The following is a 25,343-nucleotide window of genomic DNA, read 5'->3' on the forward strand; positions in this document are numbered from 1 at the left end:
ATTTTGAAAATATCCCCTATGTTGCAAGGAAAGCAGTAAACTCAATGAAAGGTATATTCTAGCTGCAGCAATACAAAAAGCCATTAATTCACAGTTAAAATGGAATAAAATTACTCATTCACAAGTGCAATGTAGCTTCAGCTTAACCAATGTGAAATTCCACTAGGAACAAGACTAAGTTACTTGCAAAACAAATGAATTTAGTTTGAAACATACATACTAAATAAAATACTTTCCATTAAAATTGTATTGTCTAAACTTGAGTTATATAAAATGTGAAGACAGGATATGACTCTAAGTAACATACAGATGCTTCTAATAACATGTAAAAGCTGGTACCTATTACTGTGCCAATACTGCAGCCACATCAGTCTCCTAGACCTACGGGGTTTTGAAAGTTGTTATGTCTTGGTAATGTGCCAGAATATAATTCATAAAGAAAAACTCTGTCACTTAAGAATCCTGACTTTAAACCTTTCAGACCCCATTTGTTGTTTTAATTCTACAAAAAATAGCTATTTTGATATGAGCACACAAGCTATATGTAACTGTTTTATACCTGGGTGAAAGGTGCAAGATAGTATCTTCTCAGCATAACTGACTGCAGTTCAGCATCCTTAGGGCAACAATTCAAGGAAGCTTCTCTGTGGTAACTGTTATTCCAACACAAACTTTCGAAGTTCTTGGGCTTACCTGAAATTCATTAACAGTTTGCATCCACATATGTGATCAGTATGGTTTATACCCTCGCTTTGTGCACACATTCCAGGTTTTGAAGTCAATACTGATCTGCAACCATTTTCTTCACGTTTGTACGTGAGAATTCCAAGATACACACAGAAGAGCCATCTCCTAAACACTGGCTGTTGAGCTACTAGAAAGAATATTTGGAGGCAAGAGTTTTGCAAGTGCACAAAATGCTACTTTTTCTGCTTACACCAAGAGGAAAACAGAACCAAGATCAACCACACCCCTCCTTCACAACATTTTGTCCAGCTCATTCATGCATTATGGATTCAGATAAATTTGGATTACTAGGACTGGGGTGCCAAACAAATTAGAAGCATTTGTAGGTAACTAAGTCACTCCTATGTAACCCAAGAAGTTCATGCTGTTAGTAACTTGCAGAGAACTTATTATGCCTTCAGTGCCCAATCTTCAGAAAGACAAAAGTGTTTGCAATGCACTCACAAAACTTCTGAAGACTTTTCCCTGTTTATTTTTGGCCAGATTTTCAACCATATTGAGCCATGCTAAGCTATTGTATGCCATGCCCTTTTCTTATGCATGCTCACAGTTCTTTCAGCATTCAAATTAGGGAAGCCTATCTCAGAAAGTTTGTGTAGGAAAACCTGCCGTCTCTACCTGTTTGTAGGAGGAGACAAAGTCAAAGGAAGAACAGGAAGTGCCATCATGCATTTGAAAGGAGAGAAAGCAACTAGGAAAAAACCACTCAGTTCTTAATTCCTTTCAAATTTTTGTGAACTCCCCCCGCCCCCCGCAAAAAGCGTCTCCTTAGATGAAAACTTAACAGACAAATCGCTTTCAGAGATCTCCCTTTTCATTTGAACTACGGATTTCATTCAAGAACCAGCTGATTAATTAGCTATTAAAAATTAGGCATTAAAAAAATCCAAATTAAAAAGAGCAGGCGCTTAACATTCTATATTAAAGAATTAATTTCAGCAGGCAGATTCAAGATTTCAAGTAATTACATGCAGGACTTCTACCATTCTGAAATCCAGGTACATACAACAGGAATAGATGTTAATTTGTAGTGTACAGAAACGCCAATATGCAGGAGCAAATCAAAGCAAGTCCAATCCTGCAGCTGTCCTTTTCCCCTCAGGCTTTAGGGTTTTTTTTGTTAGTGTATATACCTGGGGAAAGTCTAACATGTAGCACTAGATGCTGTAACACAATCTGCTTTGCTGTTTCTACAACACTACTGCCTGATTAATCTGTATTTTCAGCAACAGATGGGAAGGTTGTTTTGAAACGAAGGTGATCTGGTTACAGAATTTAGTTTATAATAGTATTATTTACAATGGTTTAAAACAATTTGGATGTCACCAATTATCTAAAAACAGCACTCACTGGATAGATTTTCTTTGTAATTTAATGAACTGGGAGAATTTAAGGATAACTAAAACTTGATTCCTTGCAAGTGGCATCACATAATCATATGGTTTGTCCATTTAACACTCAAAAATCGTCTTTATATAGCTGTATGTTTAAGATCTGTATAGAATTATACAGGAAAAATTGCTGTTTTGATTTGTAGAAGTATTAAGTTGTTTGGACGAAAGCTTCAGAGAGACTTAAAAGGATGGAACAGCGCATGTCAATTATGTAATAGGAGAAGAGAGGAAAATACGAAGAATCAAGCTCTACTCTTCCATTGTGATGTAAGTCAGATATCTGCAAGCAACCATGCATAAACCCAAGCAATAAAGAATGAAAAAAAGTCAGTGCGTGCTTTCTTGCTTTTAATTGTTGAGCCAGCACAATATTTTAATCAAGAGAGAATCTGTCCAGGCAATATCCCCATATTAACTTAGGATCAGCACTTTCAGACAAAATACACGGAATCAGTCTATGATGCAAATGTATTTTGTCACAAATAGTGCAAATCCTTTGTTTTAGCCTCATGAAAAAACAAAAGTTGGTTTTGTTGTTTCATGTAGAAGCTGTTCCAGACAGATCTTCATCCCTCATCATTTTCAAGAATGAAAATTTGTAAGAGAGTAGTATGAAATAAATACATTCATACTCAGATGCGATTATAGTTTCAGCTATGCTCCTTTAACATGCTACAAATCTTACTCTTTTTTTCTCTAGGAATAATTCCATCAGAAAAGCCACACCATTAAATTTCATCAAAAAACCTGGAATAAATCTTATCATATTCCTCAAGTAACAGAAACATTTAAACTGTTGACCAGTATCCAGGCTCTTCTTCCCAAGATTATGACTACTGTAGTCAATTAGATATGTGAGGTGAGGAAGTGTCTTATCTACTAGAAGCAATCCAAAAGATGGATTCATCTTTTCAGATCATACAATCAAGCACTTCATTTGTGCTAATATACACCTTGAAGACCACATTTATAAATACATTTTAATTGAAATATTGAATTTGGACTATCAGTGCAAAATAATTAACCCACAGGCTAGTGTGAAACCATGGGAGAGGGTGATAAAAAATTGAAGGAAAAGACACTTTTTAAGCATACATGCATACAGTATAAAGCATAATTTTTTCAGACAGTATCTGTTTGACAAACCTTGTATGTATCCTAATGCTATTTAAGCTTCCTATCTAATTTTTAGAAAACCATCCATTTCTGAGCTGCTTAGTGTAGAAGCCTATCATTCTTTTGGAGAAAGCGGCAGTGCGTTCATAGCATCTTTAATTTGTCAGATACAGAATACAGGAAAACTGAGTGTAAGTTTCTGGTTTTTACAGACAAACTATAGACATACATTATGAAAAGGTCAGCCAAAGATAATTTAGAATACTGATCAGGACAAGGATCAGGAGAAGGGTAGCAATTTTAGGTACTGTGATCTGACAAAAGCAACTGCATTGCAAATTCCAATCCAAGAACTCAAATATTTACATTTATACATACATACTGCACACCAATAAAAAGATACGTCTTTAGATAAAGGTCATTTTAAAGACGTAGTGAAGAATCTAAGTATTCTGTGGCAGGAAAGGTATTTCATTAAAATACACAAATATTGGTGGACCTTAAGGAAGTCACCAACTATAGGCTGCTGTTTAATCATCACCTTTTTGAACAACTTGATATTGTGGGGGAAAGATTTGAGGAAGGAAAAGGAGAAGTATATACAGGAAGAAAAAGCAGATCAATCATTGAAACCAGCTCACCCTATTAATATAGTTTTAAAACATTTTAACGCACTTTACACTGGGTCTCATGAGATGAAAGACAAGAATGTACGTTGTAGCTCAATGAAATTGCTTTGACAAATTGCTCAATTATCACCTTTTGGGATTCAAAGTGTATATATCACCATGCTCCTGGTTTGTTCACCTCTACTTTCGTCTCACTGAAGTTTAGCGTGTGTCTTCCTCATTTTTATATTAAAGGTGGTCCAAAGCACTTCCTACAACACTCAACTCTGCTGCTTGGTGGAGCATCTATTTTCTGCATCTTTTCAAGAACATCCTTTGGTAGTTTTTTATGTGCAAGTCTGTATTCACTATCAAAGACCTCTGAAACAGAAAAAGCATAGTTGAAGTTATTTAAGAAACCCTGCACAGTGCAAACTACTGTTCCTATAAAATACTTTTGGTGATTTTTATATAATAACAATATTATATATTTATATAATAATAATATATATATATAAAAAAAATAATAATTATCTTAACTAGCCGCTTTTTTTTTTTTTTTTTTTTTTTTTTTTTTTTTTTTTTTTTTTTTTCCCCCCAAAACGCATCCTCTCAGAGAACCTGAAAAGCATTTTCACGCTGGAGCATCACAACACATCACAGTCGATGCCCATTACTTCTATCACAGTTCAGTTTGTCTGTTCCCAGGGTATTTCCCCTGTCACATCCCATACGGGAGTACCAAATATACGTCAGTGTAGAGGTCAGGAAGGGGTGGGCAATCAGGTGGCTAGATGACACAGGTCTAATATGTGCGTCGGAGAAAGACGGACAAGGCTAGGAACAAGTTTTCAGGCATGAGGAATTAAAGCTTCAAGCTAATAAACTTTGTTTAAAATAACTGATTACTGGTTTCAAACAAAGTAAAAATTAATAGCCCCATCTGAATTACATTTTCATAAAAGCAACACCTACTTGAAGAGTGACAGCACAGTACTTTTCACTAAAACACAGCAACTGAAAAGTTACTTAGAAACTCATGGATGAACAGTCAATTTTATATACTAGTTTTCATATAAAGTATTCATATATTTCATACACAGGCACTATGTATTTCATGGTATTTTTTACTTACCAATGTCAATGTTCTCTCTTCCAAGAGACACCAGAGACAGGAAAAGAATTTCTCTGTAAAAACTCCTAGGAAATATTTTGAACGGCAAGTCAATAAAAGCACCATCTATCCTAAGTTTAGAAAGTCACTCTTGAAGACGCTAATCTTCCACTATGTAGTTTTGCAACTGTTCTGTTAATCTTGCTTGTGAAGAAAGCAACCGATCTACATGATTACTAGCTTAAGGTTTTCTCATGCCTGAATATTTTTCCTTAACGCATGAAGTTACATTATCGCCAAATCCCAGCAGTTACATTTTCTATGAAAAATCCTTCTGCCAAACGTGCCATAAAAACTCCAGAAAAACAAGAAATACAAAATTAAGCACCACTTATTTATTAACTCATTCCTGCCTGAGGGTGAAGTACAGGCAGCAGGTATATTTCAGATCGCCCATACTTTGTTTTTCGTTTCAGAATGTCACGATCTATCTCAGAACGGGATATAACTAAAGAATTAGATATTAATTTTTTTCCTTGTGAACTCATAAAGATTCTTCTCTAGGCAGATTAGTTCTTGTTTCTTTTTAGTAACTATAAAACACAGAAGCAAAGATGACTTAGCATTATAGACTTCAAACACATCTTGTATCTGCTGTAATGTACTTCAGAGGCTGTGCTTTTGTACGAAGCCCTCTTTGAATTGTAGTGCAGATGGCAAAATCTGCAGAGTCAATATCTGCATTTTTCTTATTAATTTGTAAAATGTCCATTTTGAATAAAGAATGACATTCATCCATTTGATTTGGATGAATTATACATCTGGCTACAGAATGCATCTGTTTGTAAACATGGGCATAAACAAATATACACAGTGTTTGGTGGACACAAATGAAACTGAATATTCCCGAGAGGTCCTTATGGAATTATCATTATGAAGTGTATACAGTCTGATCTTGTTTAACTTTGAGTGGGGAGAAAGTAAGAAGAGATTACCCCTTTACCTCTGTCGTTTCACATCTGGCTTAACTTTCTGTAGAAGGAGGTTGATTGGTTTAACAACGTTATTGTGTTGAATACTTAGTTTGATGTTCTCCAACAAAGTGTTTGTTGCCTGCTGATCTTCTGCCACTGTGGAGGGTCTCTTTTCAGAAGAATCTGGGAAATGCAACAGTATAGATTATTAAAACAGTAAAGATTTTTTTTTTGCCACTTTAATAAGCAGAAGGTATTTCAGAAAGTGAGACATATATACTCAATCTGCGTCTACTCAATCTGCGGAAATGTTACAATGGAAAGGCTTTGTCTGCTTATAGTCTTTACTCCACCACGAAAGTGACAGGATGCATCAAGTATCCATGTGCAAGAGCTTCCACATGACAGAGAAATATAAGAGGCTGAACAGTATCCAGCATCAGATGTTGCCTGTGATGGGTTGTTAGCTCAGATTTATTGCTGTACTTAAGTTTCAAAAAGTAAGTTCATTCCAAGAAGGTTATTTTTACACACAGGAAAAGAAATAAAACAAAAGAAAATACTGTCACGTTTCTTATCAAAGAAACTTTTCTTATCAAAGCTGTTCTTAAGAGCCACCTACAATTCATTGGTGACTTCGGACTACATATTGAAATAGATAATGCACAGTTGTGTCAAACAGGAAAGAACATTATCATGACATTTACCATCATAATTTGTTGCTTACATTACCACTTCCAGAATAACACTGAACTATTATTTTTTGGAAAACAGTGACTCGTGAGGGAATAGTAAGTCCATTTACTGCCAAAAAAATAAGGCTACAGATTAGGCAGCAAGTACGCGGCGTGTAAATGAAATGTAGACCAAGGCTAGTAATCATAATCACACCAACCTAAGGTTTTCATAAAATTGACATATATGATGGTTTACAAATGTAATTTCCTGTTTTCCAAATACTTTCTGACACTGCTGTAGAGCCTATCTACAATACTACTACTTTTCTTCCACGTTTAAAACAGGCCTTTTGCTCCTGTATTTACATAAATACATACATTTATGCATCTTCATTCATGTCTGAGTGCTTTGGGGATGCTTTTCATGTATTATGCTCAAATCAGTATGCTTTTGTAGAAGCTGAGGGAAACACCACATCTTATTCTGTGCTCTTGACTGTAATTTTCTGATCAGTCTGTTTATTTTTAGGACACTTTTCAACAAACCCTTTTTTCTTCCTTAGAACCAGAATTAGCATGCTACATAGTTTTTAGCATAGTTTTTTAAAGTTAAAGCCCAGACTGAGAAGTTTAGGTCAGCAAAGGGTTTTTTGCTGATCAGAAGTACTGAAATCCCTAAGTTCTCACAACCAGTCTGCCTGTTTTTTCTTCCTTTCAAATCGAGTTATGGTAGATAACATCTTGGATCTTACTTTTTGACAGTCAAGTAGGCTGCTAAACATACATATTAACAGGACTTGTGACCTTTCATTCATTTACAGAAACACAAGATACTTTCTTGTAATACAGTCTTCTTTTTCAAGCCTGCATATATATAACCAGATAATACAGTGAAACATTCAAATCAGGTAAGCTTATTTAGCACCACATCTAGAGCAAATCCTCCCACTCTAAGTGTATGCCATATAAAGAACAGATAACATACCTTTTCACACAGATCAGTAAGATATTTTCACAAATACTTTGACACCGAGACTACGTTAAGTACCTAAGGGATTGCAGATGCTTCACACACACAAAAAACTTTCCAACTTGATGGGCTGTGCACACTTCACCCACTACAAAAAACCTGTTTCTTTCCATAGCCACTGCTCCCTCTGCTTTCTGTAACATCTGTTTTACTTACTGAGATTTCTCCAAGATATATACAGGGGCTCCCCCGGCTCTTGGTGAAGGTTGATATTGTCCCACAGAAGATGGATGTATACCAGCTTGCTATCTTGAGCAAGAGATGTCAAAGGAAGCTAAAAAACATGAGGAAAGGGAAAAAGTTTTAAAAACATCAGTACAGTCTTATTATTTAGAAAACTGCTTCTACTCATTTTGCAAACAAAAAAGGGTTTACTTTATTTATCTTCAATCCAACAAACAGGAACAGTTGACATCTTCTAGAGGAAACTGCACTCAACCAGAGCAAAGTCACAAGTACTGAAACATTTAATTGCCTTTTCTAGTTTAGCCTAATGTGTGAAGGCCATTCAGTTTTCTACTGATATCTGAAGAAAATATTTATGAGTATGTATCCAAAAATATTTTTTGTGCATCAAACACGTTACTTGATTTGTACTACTTATCATGCCATACCTTAGTATTTTCTGACCTGATTAAGATTGGGTATGCATGTCTATGTGTTAGTCTTCCCAACAAGCAGAAAGAATCTGTATTTGCATATAAATACGAAACACACAAATACGAAACATTTATTTCCATTAAAAATATATGGCACTCAAAACAGTAGTTCCATAATTATTTTATAAAATTAAGTGCCTCTGGAATCACTACTACAATAAGAATTAGTGGGCAAGAAGAATTTATCACTAGTGTGTCAATTCAAAGTAGTAATTACAAGATGATATGTCCCATCTTGTGGTTTTCCTTGCTAATGCCTTGTATTTTTCCAGTATGCTTTAGATTTCATTAGTATTGGTCTTCAGCTACATTTCTTGGAAAATTGTTCTTGCTTCTAGGTGGGGATTTCTTTGAAAATTAAGGGAGGGACTTTTAAAATTAAAGTGCCTAAAAGTAGATAGGAAAATACTACTTTTTTGTGTGCATCGTATACAAATACCTATTGAATTTGCTACTTACACAAATCATATCGGTTTCAAAAAAACCTTTGCTCCTTAAAATGGGAAAAGCAAAATACTCAAAAGATAGCATCCATTCTACGTTCTTTTGTTCTATTCATACAGTAATGAAACTCAGTGGAGTCTGAATAGCAAAAACTATTAGTGGAAAAGAACAAAAAATATTGATCAATAACTTAAAAGGTTTATATATTGAAGTACATAGCCCACACTATGTGGATTACAATGTATTGCAATTTGTGAGTTCTCCATAGACACATCTTTTTTCCTTCTATATATCAGCCTTCTCTTTAATGAATCTTACTTTCTAGCTTTTTAAAAGAGAACAGTTTGACTAGAATTTGAATGCTGTTTTCACTCATCTTCCCTCAAGATTCCTTGTGGAAAACAAACCTATCTACTTGTATCATAAAAACCAGGAACCTAGATCCAACCTACTCAGAAGTTACTTACCCACTTTTTTTGAACCAAACTCTCAAGTTTAGCTTACTCTAATATCTGCAGTTCTATTATGACAAAGCCACTTACCTGCACCCCATCATTACAGTGTTCAGATGTTAGAATGAGCCCAGGTAAGTTGCTAGGTAGATCCAACCGTCGGAAATACCAAACTAGATTCCAGAAAATTATGGGGTGTTGATTGATGAATTTGGACGTATGAATTACTTGCTCTCCCTCATTTTCCAACAGTGATTCAAGCTCCTTACGCAGTACCAAAGGGCTCAAGTAGGGTACAGATACAGCAAGAGGGTTAGGTCTTTTTATTAAAGGATCCTAAAACCAAAACAACACACACACGAGAAAAATTTTTTTTTTTTTTTACAAAATCAAAGATTTTTCTTCCAGAAATACTCTTCAGCATTACTTGCCCTGAAAATCCCCTGTTGCACAGTTTCTTTTGATGTTTGGAAGAAGCCTCTGGCAGTACTGAACACACAGTAACTTTAATAGCATCAGCAGTTTTGACTGTTGAGGTGTTTCTTAACTTTAAAGAACAATCACCTAAGCTCTCTCTATTATGTGAAAAAGAGAAAATGCTGATTTGTTATAACTTGTTCCCGATTGTGCAGTTTCAAGCTATCTAAGCCGGTACTAAGCCAGTGGCGATGGAGATTGCACAAAAATGTCAGTAATTACATCAGCTGTGGAACTGAATCATGAGTTCACATGTTAAGACAGCGTCTTGCCAATAAAAAGCAGCAGGAGAGGAGAAACACTTTGTTTCACATGCAAGAATAATGTAATAGTCTCAATACTGCCTCCTACCTTCTCCCATCCACTCAACAGGTAAGCCTAACAGAACATAGAGGAATGTAAGTAAATGTGTGGAAAAGGAACAAACTTTCACTCTTGCAACAGTGTGTTGTTTGCACTATTGTGTTTAGCCTGCTGTAGAAGTTGGGTTACTTTTAAAACAAACTTCCAGTTTTAGAAAGACAAAGACTAGCTTCATTCTGCTAGAGAGAATATTTCAAATCAAGCAGCACCATTTGTACAATGTACTCAAAAAGCAATTTTAGATTAACTGAACTAAGATTTTTTTGTCATAAGAACATGAAAATACACTTCGCCATTCCCATTGCCCAAATGGACGAGAATGCTAGTAGTAGAATATAATTCATTGTAAGTTTATTGCCTTCAATATTTTGCTGTCAACTGAATGTGCAGCTTCTAGACTTACCACAACTTCTTGCAAACTATTTGGAAGACTAACTGTTGAAATGCCATGAGATGGTCTCTGGGAAAGATCAATGTTTTGCAGTGGACCTCCAACACTGTGGCTCCGAGTCAAGGACACTCCCCTTTTTGGTGGATTATTGGCAGATATCTTCATGGTTCTGGGATCTTTACTCTGTTCTTCTGCCACACCACTGTTTGGATTTTAGAAGAGAATATGCTAATATGAAACTATTCAGCATTCCTATGGCAACAGGAAGGAAACAGAGAAAGGCTGCCATGTAAGTATCCCAAACCAAGTTTCTCTATTAATAAGGAATCATATTTGCCCAGTTAGCTCCACAGTTTAGGGAAAATAAAACACAATGCCTCTCAGAACAGTATAACCATCCCTCCAGAAAAGCAGCTAGGTATAACCTAAGACATGAATCTGAAAGCACTGCAGTTCTGTATAGGTACCATTGCTCTGGTACAGCTTTACCTTGCTTAGAAAAACAGCAAAGTACAGTTTTGTTAACACACAAAGATTATCTTGTTCTGACTATGCTCATTTTTACTTCCTCTTCCCTTTATGTTTATCTTCTTTAAATGTCATAAGCAGAGCAAAAATATTATAGAAAACAATTTATAAGTTGCATGCCAAAAAACCTGAAAAAATAAAATTGTGTCAAACTCATCCAAGAAGATAATTTAAGCAAACTCCTATTACAGGCTTGTCAAATTTAACCCATACAATCAAGCCACTTGCAGATCCAGGAATATTAATTTTGTGCCCCTTATAACTGAAACAATGGATAAAACCAATTCAACCACAATACAGAAGAAAAAACACCAAGTGAAACAGAAAGCGTCTACTTCCAAATAATCTGCAGAGAGAGGGAAGAGATTAATTTAGAGGTGATCTTCACTCCTAAATTTGACTTTTGTTAAAGATACATGATATCAAAGTTAAGAGATTAACATAAGCAATACCACCTTTCATTTTTAGAGTATTAAGACTAACTACTATCACATTGACCTAAGTTTTAATAGTCTGACATGGGCATTAGCTCATAGGCATTGATACTGAAGAATTTCAAACTGAATAATGATTTTAAAAAATCCCTATTACAATAAAATATCAACAAATCCCAGCAAAAAGGTCACAATTCATAGCAGCACTATTTCAGTTCTTCCCTCTTCCAACATGATACCTTCTCCCTAATGCTTCTTTCCTCAAACTGTTTCAAAAGTGGTATTGTTTTTCTGAGTTTCAGTTTTACACTAGTATTATTTGTCATAGAATGCATGCTCAGTACAAGTGTTGAGTGCTCCGAGAGCTTTCTCTCAAAAAAGAGTGTTCCAGCAAACAGACTTATTTTTCCCCATAATGCAGTGTCCTTCTTGTCAAATTCTAAACACAAGGAAAGGAGAAGTAATGCTTAAATTTCTGTGTGTCTTCAAAAGGTGTGTTCTAACAATACTGAGTAGAAGTTTTAGCTATTACTCAATAGTGGATGGACCTGAAGATTTATTTCTATAGTTGTATCTCTAAAACCCACTCATTTAGTGGAACCAGCTTACTTCAAGCATGGTCAAAACATGCAAAAAGAAAGAGAGGAAACAGACAGTCTTCCAGTTACAATTGTACTTTGCCACTGTATTTGGTACATAAGCCAACCTTCACTTTAGAGGTAGAGGAGAAATACTGGAAGTGTTGACACATTTCTGACAGAACTAACCCTGTTTTACCTACCTCTGCTCAGCTGCAGAGCTAGTTTCTTCAGCTATGGTGTGGCTGGACTGTGGGTGATCTGAAAAACTGATCAAGTCAGCAACCGCTGGACTGGACAACAGTTTCTGCTCCAGGGGATCCGTGGTTAATGGAAGGGTGCCACTCTGTAAACTATCTCCTGAGGTACTTTGCTTCAGGAAAAAGCTAAGTAACAACATGAATGTGAGGGGAGAGAAATACAAAGGTTAAGATGTGAGCGTAAAGTAATTTAAAAAGTTATTATTTTCTACATTTACTTTCAAAAAGTAAAATAAGGAAACATTAAAAAGCTTGACAACAGGACACAAACTTCATCCTACTCTCTCCACTGTAACTTATATAGGCAGAGTTATCAAACACATACAGAGATTTGATCTGCAAAATAAGAAATCCTATGCTGGACTAAGTCATTACAAGTGACCTTAGTTTGTCGTGGTTCCCAATCAGCAACAATCTATCAATAGCTGAGACATCACTGAAAATGGTTCATACTGTAATGTGACATTACAGACTAGAAGACCATACACAATTATAGGCACAAGTTAACAGGAACGTGTCTTGCTTTGTTAAGGTTTTTTAAGTACACACTCTACAGATGTTCACTTGCAGCATTAGAGAATGCTAATGCCAGCTCTGTTTCACAGCAATAACACTACAGTGAGAATCCATTTTAAATGACCTTAAAATAAGTTCCAGCCTTCACAGTGCAATTAAAAGAGGTAAAAATAGTAAGTGGAGAAGCTTAAACTGGAGAACTACTGGAGAAACAATAAGCTGGAGCATCTGCAACTAAAAGCTGTTAGTAAATTTAGTTTGGGAGAAATTCTTTGCTGACAGATTTAAAAACTGCTTCATATGCTTTTAAAAAGTTCATGATCCATTAGCTTTGTTTAAAAAGCTAAACAAAATGAAAACAGACATACCTTCTGTACAGTTATGCTTACAAAAAAAAATGAAAAGAAAAAGTGCTAAAAAGGCAACCAGTTCTTTGCTTTTCGGCTGTTTTACAATCAAAGTCAACAGTTCACATGACTTCAGTACAATCACAACCATCGAACAGGCAGTGACATTCTTGCAAACATCTAGATAAAAATACTGGGAGATATAACTAAGATCCTTTTGTGAAAAAATATAACTATGTACAAATGCAAAGGCAGAAAGAGAGTATCTATAAAACCCACTAACCTTGCAGAGCCACGTAGGTCTTTAAATTCCACATTAAGTAAAGGTAGGAAGGTACTTTTACAGAAAGGACAGGTAGTGTTCAAGTTTGAATCATCTGCTGTCCATCCAGCCATAATTTCTTCATCATAAACCAAAGCACCACAAGCTCTACATTGAGAGCAGCTTGACATCAATACCTAGAACAGCAAAGAATGAATATTATCCGTCTTGTTTCACAGTTCTTTTATAATTGGCTTTATAGGCTTAGTATCCACTGGAGTTTAACAGGTATCAGAATCCCAGTTGGGAGGCATGAGTTCATCACTACTTACTCAGCATACTCAGAGTTATCTTGTCCACATAACTTTTAGCTACAAAATGCAAATACTAGTAATTTATTTTTGTTAGGTATTTTGAGACCTGGAACAAGCACTACCCTGAAATGCTACTAATTTAGCATTTGCAATTGCTCACTCCTATGAAGCCTTCAGCATATATGAATTGTTTTGACTTGTATAAATAAATGCATGTCTGCATCTCCAAAAAAGAAAAAAAAAAAACCCAAACCAACCAAACACAAAAGAAGCCTTTATAGTGGTGTGGTGGGTTGACCTTGGCTGGATGCCAGGTGCCCACCAAGCCGCTCTATCACCCCCCTCCTCAAGTGGACAGGGGGAGAAAAATAGGACAAAAGGCTTGTGGTCAAGGTAAGGACAGGGAGATCACTCAGCAATTACTGTCACAGGCGGAACACACTCAACTAGGGGAAATTGATTTAATTTATTGCCAGTCAAAAGTCAGAGTAGGGTAATGAGAAATAAAAACCAAATCTTAAAACACCTTCCCTCCACTCCTCCCTTCTTCCCGGGCTCCACTCCACTCCTGGCTTCTCTACCTCATCCCCTGAGCGGCACAGCAGGACAGGGAACGGGGGTTGCAGTCAGTTCATCACATGTCTCTGCCAATCCTTCCTCCACACTCTCTTCCCCTGCTATAGTGTGGGGTCCCACCCACGGGAGACAGTCCTCCATGAACTTCTCAAACATGGGTTCTTCCCATGGGCTGCAGTTCTTCACAAACTGCTCCAGCATGGGTCCTTCCCATGTGTCCTGTCCACAGGGTGCAGTCCTTCAGGAACAGACTGCTCCCATGTGGGTCCCCGACGGGGTCACAAGTCCTGCCAGCAAACCTGCTTCAGCGTGGGCTCCTCTCTCCACAGGGCCACAGGTCCTGCCAGGAGCCTGCTCCAGCGCGGGCTTCCCACGGGGTCACAGCCTCCTTCGGGCATACCCCTGCTCCAGCATGGGGTCCGCCACGGGCTGCAGGTGGATGTCTGCTCCACTGTTAACCTCCATGGGCTGTAGGGGGACAGCCTGCTTCATCATGGTCTTCACCATGGGCTGCAGAGGAATCTCTGCTCCAGTGCCTGGAGCACCTCCTCCCCCTCCTTCTTCACTGACCTTGGTGTCTGCAGGGGAATCTCTGCTCCAGTGCATGGAGCACCTCCTCCTCCTCCTTCTTCACTGACCTTGGTGTCTACAGGGCTGTTTCTCACACATTCTCACTCCTCTCCCCCAGCTACTGTTGCGCAGCAGTTTTTTCCCTCTTCTTAAATATGTTATCGCAGAGGTGCTACCACTGTCGCTGAATGGCTCAGCTTTGGCCAGCAGCAGGTCTGTCTTGGAGCCAGCTGGAACTGGGTCTATCAGACATGGGGGAATCAGACATCTTCTGGCATTTTCTCACAGAAGGCACTCCTGTAGCCTCCCTGCTACCAAGAGCTTGCCACACAAACCCAATACAAGTGGAAAAAACAGAAAGTTGTTTTTTACCTAATAAAAGTCTCATCACTAAACTAGCTTGAGAACTGGAAAAAAGATGGTAAAAAATAATCCTGTACCAGCTGAAGAATGGTCTACAATCCTTATTTTTCAGGCTTCCTCTTACTTCGTTGTTTCACTCTCACAGGAAACAAAACCAAAAACCCAACACCAAACACAACATATAATATAGTTTAGATCAACACAGCATATAATATATTTCAGATCTAATACACTTTAGATATTTGCCCAACGGCAACATTTTTCTTTTACTATGCTATGCCCCTCATATAATGCAGTGCAGAAGTTTGACAAGCCTAGATCTCGAGAAGATCAAACATAAAAGAAAATTATATGGGACCTACCAAAATAACACTACAGCTGAAAGAAAAGCGACCAAGGCAAACACGGTGACCACTGCCTACATATCGGAAGTCTGAAAGCATCTACAAGCAATAACTGAAACAGAGAGCATACTAAATCATTATTGTGCTGGGTTTGGCTGGGATAGAGTTAAATTTTCTTCATAGCAGTCTTTATAGTGCTGTGTTTTAGTCTGGTGACCAACTCCATGTTGATAACACATTGTGCTGGTTTTGGCTGGGGTACAGTTAATTTCTTCCATAGTAGCTAGTATGGGGCTATGTTGTGGATTTTTGCTGAAAACAGTGTTGATAATACAGGGATGTTTTTCGTTATTGCTGAGCAGTGCTTACAGAGTCAAGGCCTTTTCTGCTGCTCACACCACCCCACCAGCGAGCAGGCTGGGGGTGCACAAGAAGCTGGGAGGGGACACAGCTGGGACAGCTGACCCCAACTGACCAAAGGGATATTCCATACCACATGACGTCACGCTCAGCATATAAAGCTGGGGGAAGAAGAAGGAAGGGGGGGACATTCAGAGTGATGGCGTTTGTCTTCCCAAGTAACCATTACACGTGACGGAGCCCTGCTTTCCTGGAGATGGCTGAACACCTGCCTGCCGATGGGAAGTGGTGAATGAATTCCTTGGTTTGCTTTGCTTGTGCGTGGGGCTTTTGCTTTACCTATTAAACTGTCTTCATCTCAACCCACGAGTTTCCTCACTTTTACCCTTTTGATTCTCTTCCCCCATCCCGCCAGGGGGGAGTGAGCGAGCTGCTGTGTGGTGCTTAGTTGCGTGGCTAGGGTTAAACCATGACACAAACCAATGTTTTAGCTATTGCTGAACAGTGCCTTACACACCATCATGGCCTTTTCTTTCTCATTCTGTCCCCAACCCAGTGAGGAGGCTGCGGGTGGACAAGAGGTTGGGAGGGGAGACAGCCAGGACAGCTGACCTCAGTTGACCTGAGATACTGTATAATGTCACGCTCAGCAATAAAACTGTGTGTGTGGGGGAGGAGTTTTTCCAAGGTAGCTGTTTCTTGGTGTGTAATGGTGCTGACTGATTGCCTTTGCATCACTTGTTTTTTGTTGTCCCCCCTCCTGGTTTGTTTTTTTTTTTTTTTTTCCCAATTCACTTATTAAACTGTCTTTATCTCGACCTTCAAGCTTTTTTTACTCGCTTCTGCTCTTCTGATTCTCTCCCGCATCCTGATGAGGGGCGAGTAAGCAAGTGCCTGAGTGAAAGCTTAGCAGCTGGCTGTGGTTAACCCACCGCAATTACTTAGTAAAAACACATAATTTTCATAAAGGGGAAAAAAAACAAACAAAAAAAACCTTGAAAGGAAAAAAAACCCCAAAATCTTGTTTCCTCTCTCATTTCTGTCTCACTTCAAGTTTTGACCCTTCCCTCAATTGTCTCTTCTCTCTCTATATGAGAGATACATAAAAGCATTTAACACTTTTCATTTTAAAGCTGCTGTCAGACCCTGGGTTAAAAGTATCAAGCACCTTTGCAGTAGAAACATGGAAAAAATTGTTTTGACAAATCCAACCACAATCCAACGAAACAGGTAATTAATGCATACAGTAAGATTGAATAATTGTATCTTTCATCTATGAGTTTATTAATCTTACCTCCATTGCATAGTTCTGGAAAATGCTGGATAAACTAGTATTATGTGAAGAGCTGTGCTCTGACTTCTCAGAATCTAGAACTTTCATACTTCTTGGGAATGAAACTTCACCTGTACAGAAAGAGTAATTTGGGTCTTGTATTCAAGGAAAGAGTAATTCATCCATTCCCACAGAAAATAATTTCTATTTGACCAAGACAGCAAATTGTACCAGAAGATCTCCAAAGATATATGTAGCTCTGTAACTTCACTCATATTAATTATAATATAGAAAAACAACATTTTTGTGATTAACATTTTGAAGTTATTTTTGTCTAACACAATATATCACAGACTGGTAAAAGAAAAAAAGCATCCATGAATAAAATCTGAAAATACAAAGAAAGAATAAAGAATGGCAAAACGGAGTAAGATTGCCCAATATATATACTCTAAGAAGTTGCATCCATATGTAAATAGCAAACAGAAGGATAGTACCAGGCAAGACACATGATACCAAATATGCCATTACTGTGCTTAAATTTCCCCTGGCTAACATTGCAGTAAAACAAATAATCTATCTTTGGTAAGGCTGGGGTTTTGCCCAGGAGAAGGGGAAAAGGAGTTGGAATATATTTACCAGAAGGAAATGGCTGGAATCAGTTTCAGAAAGCAAAACTATCAGCATTATTTCCTCTGACAAGCCCAATCAAACTTTCCTATTCAAAAAATCACTACCAGAGTCCCCTTGTCATACAGGCAGCTCCTCTGCTTCTTCAGCTAAAGTTTGTTTGTGACCAAATTTTACATATCCTGCTGATGGTTGCCACTCTTTATAGTTAGTTCTTATAACTCTCCTAACTGACTGGAACTAGAAGATATCTCATCTAGATTTTGCTAGACAGGGCCAGCTTATGTCCAGTCTGCAAGATAGTTCTTCCTCTCTTGATGCAGATGACTTTACAATATTTGCATCATTAAAGTACTCCAAAGAGAGCTAAACCAAACCCCCAGATGGTTCAGCAACACACCTTTTTCTCAAAATAAGAATAAAATCTAATTGAATCAAATCTGAACTGAAAATTATTAGATTTACCTCATCCAGTTTCAGAACTGAAGGGGTAAGGACAATTTAGCAATAGGCATATATTCATCAATTATTTACCTTCACAATTTCAAATCAAGTATGCATCCAATACCTCCTATTCCACAGTAAAGCTGATGCATTTTTTGTGTGTGTTGCTTTGGGGTTTTTGTGGGCTTGGGGCTGTGGGGCTGGTTTTGTTTGGTTGGTTTGGGTTTTTCCCCCCCCCCCCTCAAAAGATCTGCCTCTGTTAGTTATGCAACTATTTGCAGTTCTTGAACACTGCTCTGCTTTTCTGTATCAGCATTTCAAGAACTTTCAGGGTATTATTACTTTACATGAATAAGCAGGTGTTCCTGGCTATAACTAGTTAGGAATCTTCCTATCACATACACAGAGGAAGTATTTTTACAGTTAAATCCCTGTATTTTGTATCAACTTTTTATACATTCAACAAAGGGAGACGTATTAGCTATTTGCTACTGCAAAAGAAGAAGAGTATAGAATGGAAGTACAAATTTGCTTGTACTTATCTTAAGGGCTTGAAATAATTTCACATTACCATAGCTTCCACTGTTATGAATTATTTCACACATAATAGTTTTCCCTGTTTGTTATATTATAAAAAAAGTTATGAGGGGGGAAACAAACAAACAAACAAAAGTCACCTGCACTGTAATGCTGTCTTCCTGCATCTCCACTGCTACTGCTACTGCCAAGACTAGTAGTGCTTTGTGCAAGCTCATTTGTAATTAGCCCTGGGACTCCAGTTCTTGATGACAGATTATCTCCTAAAATATTATCTTCAAAACCAGCAGGGAAGTTAAAGTCTGGTCGATTGTTTTCTTCCTTTAATACAAGAAGAAGAAAATTAGCATTTTTGAGTACTTCCAGATCCATTATTTGAATTCCATCTTTATCCTAATAAATAAATAATTGAAGTAGCAGATTAAGACAAAATCTTGATGTAAAAGATTTATTAGACCTAAGACAAAGCTACACAACCCCAAAAAGAGCAGATATTGGACAAACCAGAAGGATATTGGAAAAATGAAAGGCCTTAGCAGTGAAAATACTTAGCTGAGGATCAGACTGAGTGACAAAGCGACAGGGATATAAATGTCTTCATTACAGGAGAAACAGGAAAAATGATGCAGAAATTGTGATTTGGCAGACATTACACAAAATGAAGGTATTACCAGAAAAAAGGTCCAAGTTAAAGTCATGTTTTCAGAATTGAAAACAGGAATGAAACATACCAGCTGAAATGATGCAACAATAACAAAGTCACTAACACACAGGATGCAACGAAGTATAATAATTAGGATACTAAAAAAATGAAGTTGCAGAAATAGGAGGAAAGAATGAAAAGATCCTTGAAGGAAATTAAAATAAGTCACATTAAGGGTATTATGATGTGCCGTTAAAACAAAATTCTACGGAATAGGTCAGTATAATAGACAGGCACACAGGAAAACCTAGGTCACAGGAAAAAAACTCAGGAAAGAAAGCAAAACAGTGAGTTTTCATTGTCACAGGCAAAATCCGGTTAAAAAAAAATTAAGAAAAATGTTTTTTTATTTAATAGAAAGGACCTTATTAGTAACATCAGTTAAATTTGTTTCACATAGAAATAAAGCCAGACAGCTATTTTCCCCTTTCCCACCTTTTATGGAGGATGGAGAAAGGAGGGAGAATTTGAAAAAGGAAACAAGAAGCTATCTTAACAGCCTGAAGAGGGGAGACAAAAGATCCTGAAAGCCAAACACCAGATCGAGTCATTAACTGCATCAAGCAGAGGCCTTTCTAAGAGAGAAAACTGTTTGGAGACACAATAACAAGACATATATGGAAAGGAAGAAGTTATAATATTCAACCCTCCATCTCCTCTTTCATTCGTATCATTAAACTCTGAAATGTTTTACTCTGAAAAAGACTCTGTTAATCAAGTGTGCTCACACAAGAACCATAACATTTCGTTTCCAAATTCCTGATGAGTGAATTTACTAGATCTCAGGCCATCCTTTATGACTTTCAACTTTAATCCTCACCAACCTGACTTCTTAGGTTTGTGATTTGTTTTCACAACCTTGTCTTTTTTTTTTTTAAATAAGACAGGTAGTATGGTATCATATCAGATGACATAATTTTGTTCTTAGTAGGGTTTCTTGGTGCAGTTTCTTTAAATATAAATAAAAAGATAAATAGATAAATAAATAAATAAATAAATGGGGGGTGAATGTTGAGAACAAAAAGTCAAAGTTTAAGTTTACTGCATTAAGACCATTTAATTTGCTTTTGTCTGACAAGTGTTTTTTTAATGACAGAGGAAAACTCCACCATACATAAAATACAATTTTTATTAGCTAATAAAAGTCAATACTTAATAAAAACCATCATCTCGTGAAGCAATCTCCTGGACACAGAAGTTACCCCTCTAACTTTGCCTCCCCAAATTTTTCATATTGAAAAACACTTGCCTCATCATCGGAGTAACTATATGCTGAAGTTACGACTCCCCACATCTTACTGGCCACATTGGCAGCCTGCTTCATGCCTGATTTGAGAACATCCATTTTTGGTCCAGACAGTATATTGTCTAACTTCAGATTGGATAAAGTTGTTACGACAGATCCTAACGAGCCATGTGGAGAAGAACGACCCAGTCCTGTCAAAGATGAAGACCGCTCCTTTTGAACTCGTGGATGCGTTTGTTGCTTTGGTCGTCCAGTGAATGTTTTGGATCTGGAGACAGAAGGACTTCTCCGATTTTCATAAGACTTGGGGGATGGCAGGACAGGATCCAAAGGCAGGCTTGACCTCCTTTCTTGGGAGTAACCAAGTGTACCAGAGGCTTCTGCTTCCCTGTCTGGCTTGTGCAGTTCCATGCTGGGAAACTTACTACCCAATGGGTTCTTCAGATTCATATAGCTCTCTATTTCATCTGCCAAATTACGTGCTGCAACTGGTGACACCAACTTTTCCTCGGGTTCTGGATGCCTTGGTTGCGTGCTGTCAGTAGCCAGCAAAGATAAAGGGTCCAAGCCTACTTCAACATCTTCCCTTTCAATAGGCTTAACCACTCCATAAAAGCTATTCCTTTTAGTAGTTGCATCTTTGGATTCTGGTTTCTGGTTTTTGGACTCAGCTGACTGTTCAAGGTTCATGTCTTCCACTGTGGTCATGTTTGCATCTCTTCCATTCTCAAGATGTTCCTGCCCTTCCCCAGGTTCTTCCAGCACTGGTGAAGACCTATGCTCCAATTCCCAATCACTCTCAGTCACACAACTCCAAGTGCCACTTATGCCAGAAACCTGCTGGTCAGCAATACTTTCAAAGCTGTGGGATTTATTTGTATGACAGGGTGAAGTTTTGGCCCCAGATAAAGCTGCTGTTAGGATCTTGGCATCTGCTCCCATCATTATTGCTATTTCTTTAGAATGCAAGTCCAAGCTCCCTTTTTTCAGCAGCATTCCTGCTCTGCTTTCACTGCTGAAACTGCAGCTTCTCTCTGAAAACAGTTTCTGCCTCTTCTGTCCTTTTTCACTTGTTTTCTTAGGAGAAACATCACCAAAGACTACATCTTCAACTGAATCCTGAGTTATGAACAGTGGGCTAGAACCAGTTTCTAAAAAAGAAGAGGCATTAATATGGTATCCATTGCCACCAAAAATGTTTATTTCCTGAAACCAAGTGAAATCTCCTTATCTCCTTACCCGTGAGAAGACTAGGAGCACCACAATCTCAAGTTATCCATTAAGAAGTTACACTAGTATGAACGAGTTATTTTACTGGCTGCAAAGGCATCCTGCAGATCAAAAGTCATCTACTCGTTGACTCCTTGAAGTCAAAGCCTTTTACGGCTTCTACCTCTTTTCCCTGTGCCAACACCCAGCAGGGAGTAGGTACTACATCCATGAACTAAAGGAAAGTACAATTATAAGTAAAGATTGCTCTATTTTTTTTCCAGATCTATATTCACAGACCTACAAATCAAACTCCATAGTTCATTCTGGTTCTGAAAAAAAAAACCCAACCTATTGTGTGTGTCTCCACAACACAGAAGCATTACTTTGTTTATGACACAGCCATATTTAGAAAAAGCTAACTAAATTTAGCATGTGGAAGATAGAAACTTATAATCTTATAAATATTGCCATTTCCTCCAGGGAATTGTGTTAGCTGTGTTAGCTAGGCAAAAACCTCCATAAGTACGGGAATTCTACTATATTAGGATCCCAACAGAGGACTAGATGTACCATTATCCACTGCTGGACGATGTTTGAGTCTCACATCAATGCTGCTTCTTGACTAGTCATCAGCTCTCATAATTGCCAGAATGGTTCTGGGCAACTTCTTGCCCGAGACTCAATTCTTTGCTCTCAAGCTACACTGAAGCTGGAATACATTTACTTAGTCAAGGACAGGCACAAAGGCAGAAAAAAAATGAGCCCCAAGATTTGGCTTTTATATATCCGTAAGTCTTCCTCATCATAAAACTCCAGATACGTAAATAAATATTGTATGGCACAAAGACAACATGCATTGTTCCCAGGTTATACGTTGGCAATGTAAGCCACCGGAACAGAGACTTGTCCAAGGTCAGCGAGGTAAACTTGTCCAAGTTTAGGTGACAAAATCAAGAGTAGGGACCCTAATTCTCTTGGTTTTCTAGTACATTACTGAAACACTCTCAGTGTGGGACAGGGAAAATCTTGATTTCAATCTAGTCAACAGTGATTTTCAACCTTAGAATCCACAGATTCCTTCTAAGTCACCTGCAAAGGATAATGGTGGAAAGCAAATGTTGTGCAAGATATCTGTACCTCAAATAGAAGTTTTGTTTCTTTTCATAGCATGAAAGAGATCACAAAACACTATAGCACAACAAGATCAGGACTTTAGCAAGCTCTGTTCCACCCAGTGACTCACCACCACTGCTCTTCCTTCCACTGCTATCAAAAATGCCAGATGGAACTTTCACAATACTGTTACCCCAAGGAGGTGGGTCTGTCGGACTATGAGTTTCTGTAGTCAGCTGTTGCTTTTCATCAGATTTCTCAGTACAAACCTCTAAGAGAAAGAGAATGTGAACTTTAGTTAATTAAACTAAATAATTTCATTTGCACTGTTATGGAAATTACAAACTTAAACACTGTTCCCTTATGTAATTACAACCTAAAGGATCAGTTCTACTAGGTACTGAGCATTTCCTGGAAATAACACCCAGACAGATGACAGTAGACAGTATTATGCAGAGAGTGCTTAGCTGTTCACAAGGTTAGAGCATATGCCAATTTCTTCCCTTGGTATTTTTTCAACTAACCAAAGTAGAGCAGGAACAGCAGTTCTAAGATTTTCATGCAGGGCTATTTGTCTAATGACAGCTTAAGAAGCCCTAACTCACATTAAGGATCTAGTAATACAGATACGAAACAGATTCAGTAATGAGAAAGACAAAATACAGAAAAACTAAGGGCAAAATCTGGATAGAAGACAGGAGATGACCATATTTTCTACCGCTAGGAAGATTTTGTAGGAAAAAGTAGTGCCTTTTATTAGGTCAACGGGTACAGCTAAAAAAAATGGTCAAGTTTTCAAATATACAAATGAGAGGAACAATACAAAATACTGTGTGCCCCAGCACTTATCCAATTTTTCCATCTATATTAAATTGGTATAATAAAAGGCTATTTCTACCTGTATGTATTCCACTCCTATTATCTAGGGCACAGAAGTAGTCCACCAGATTTCATAGAGTCATATTTTGACCTTGGCAACATTACGAATTCAATACATTAAGTATTTGTGGTAGTCTAATGCATGAAGCAGATGTATTATAAAAAGCCTTCATCAATGTAAACATGCATACTTAACCTCCTATTAGGTCTTCAGCTTTAGAAGAAATATCTTTCTCTATTTGTGTTTCAGTTGCATGAAGACTATCCCCATCATCTCTTAAAAGTTCATCCTTTGATCCGTAGCCCTGGTCTGACTGACCACCTGTTTGAAGGAATACAAACACATGCCTCAGATTTGTTTTTTCTTTCCTAAATTTGTTTTTCAATAATAAAAAACCTGAAATTAATTTGTTTCACATTTTGTTTTGCCAGAAAATTCATAGTAAGATCACCAAAATGCCTAATCTGTGCACAGATCTACTTGGCGATGGTGACAGCAGAGACAATTAGGCTATACAATCCAAATTTACTTGTCTAATCATTATATTAAATACAAGTTATTCCCCCAGGAACACTATAGTGACTAGCTACTTTTAACACACTGTATCTCCTTTCATTCCTTTCTCTTCTCATTAGTATGAAATATTTCATTGCTGAGCAAGCTAAATTCTCAAATGCATCTACAAAAGAAATTTAGACAAGCACAACAGTAAATGAGTAAGCTTCTAACAATGAATACATCCGTGAAAAGAACTGTAAACTATGCTACACCTTTGTGCTACAGTGCAAAGTATAAAATGTAACAGGAAAAAAAAGTAAAAATCTAAACATTTTTTAAAAAGTCTGTTCCTCCACGATATCAGTTGAACTTGTCAGCTGTAACTCATTCTTAAAAAACAACAACAGTTTACAGTAGTCCAAAAAGTCTGCCATGGGAAACAAGCCAGAAAGACACTCTTTTCTTCGTTATTTTTACCTGAAGCATTGCTGCATATGCAAAAATATAAAAATACAATATGGGACATATCCCACAGCAACATGTTAAACAGTATTATTTATATGCCTTAGAGTACCTATTAGAATACACGACAGTATTTAAAAAGATCAAAGTGTAAGTAAGTTACTGAGTGTGAAAGGTATTAGGAAGCTCCATAAAACTTCAGCGACAGACATAATTTATCTACAATACATATTACTGCTGTTTATTTCACCAACAAAGAGCAACCACGTAAAAAAGAATTAAATTTAAAAGTTTGAGCAGCCATCAATTATTACATTTGGCTACAATATTAAAAACCTTTTATATAGAAAAGTAAGTTCTGACATTCTTCGGTCCTTATTTTCTATCATCATTTCAACAATGTTAGTATCCCTGCTTTGCACAGAAGTGAAAACACCCTATCAATAA

The 25,343-nt window shown here is 37.4% G+C and overlaps 1 protein-coding gene across 1 annotated transcript in view; it reads right to left on the minus strand.

The window, feature by feature from the left end:
• Positions 1 to 1,483: 1,483 nt before the first annotated feature.
• The window catches only part of DENND4C (DENN domain containing 4C), a 77,485-nt gene continuing 53,625 nt past the window's right edge, over positions 1,484 to 25,343 (minus strand). The window contains exons 21-33 of the mRNA XM_050913750.1: positions 24,132 to 24,257; positions 23,193 to 23,327; positions 20,735 to 21,882; positions 18,923 to 19,103; positions 17,193 to 17,302; positions 13,393 to 13,568; positions 12,190 to 12,372; positions 10,459 to 10,648; positions 9,306 to 9,551; positions 7,817 to 7,934; positions 5,983 to 6,136; positions 5,001 to 5,065; positions 1,484 to 4,246 (exon numbers count right to left, since the gene is read on the minus strand). Coding sequence (XP_050769707.1) covers positions 4,110 to 4,246; positions 5,001 to 5,065; positions 5,983 to 6,136; positions 7,817 to 7,934; positions 9,306 to 9,551; positions 10,459 to 10,648; positions 12,190 to 12,372; positions 13,393 to 13,568; positions 17,193 to 17,302; positions 18,923 to 19,103; positions 20,735 to 21,882; positions 23,193 to 23,327; positions 24,132 to 24,257 — 2,969 coding nt within the window. The 3' untranslated portion in view covers positions 1,484 to 4,109. The remainder of the gene's footprint in view (positions 4,247 to 5,000; positions 5,066 to 5,982; positions 6,137 to 7,816; positions 7,935 to 9,305; positions 9,552 to 10,458; positions 10,649 to 12,189; positions 12,373 to 13,392; positions 13,569 to 17,192; positions 17,303 to 18,922; positions 19,104 to 20,734; positions 21,883 to 23,192; positions 23,328 to 24,131; positions 24,258 to 25,343) is intronic.

The sequence above is a fragment of the Gymnogyps californianus genome, chromosome Z (assembly GCF_018139145.2).
Source record: "Gymnogyps californianus isolate 813 chromosome Z, ASM1813914v2, whole genome shotgun sequence".
NCBI classification, from domain to species: domain Eukaryota; kingdom Metazoa; phylum Chordata; class Aves; order Accipitriformes; family Cathartidae; genus Gymnogyps; species Gymnogyps californianus.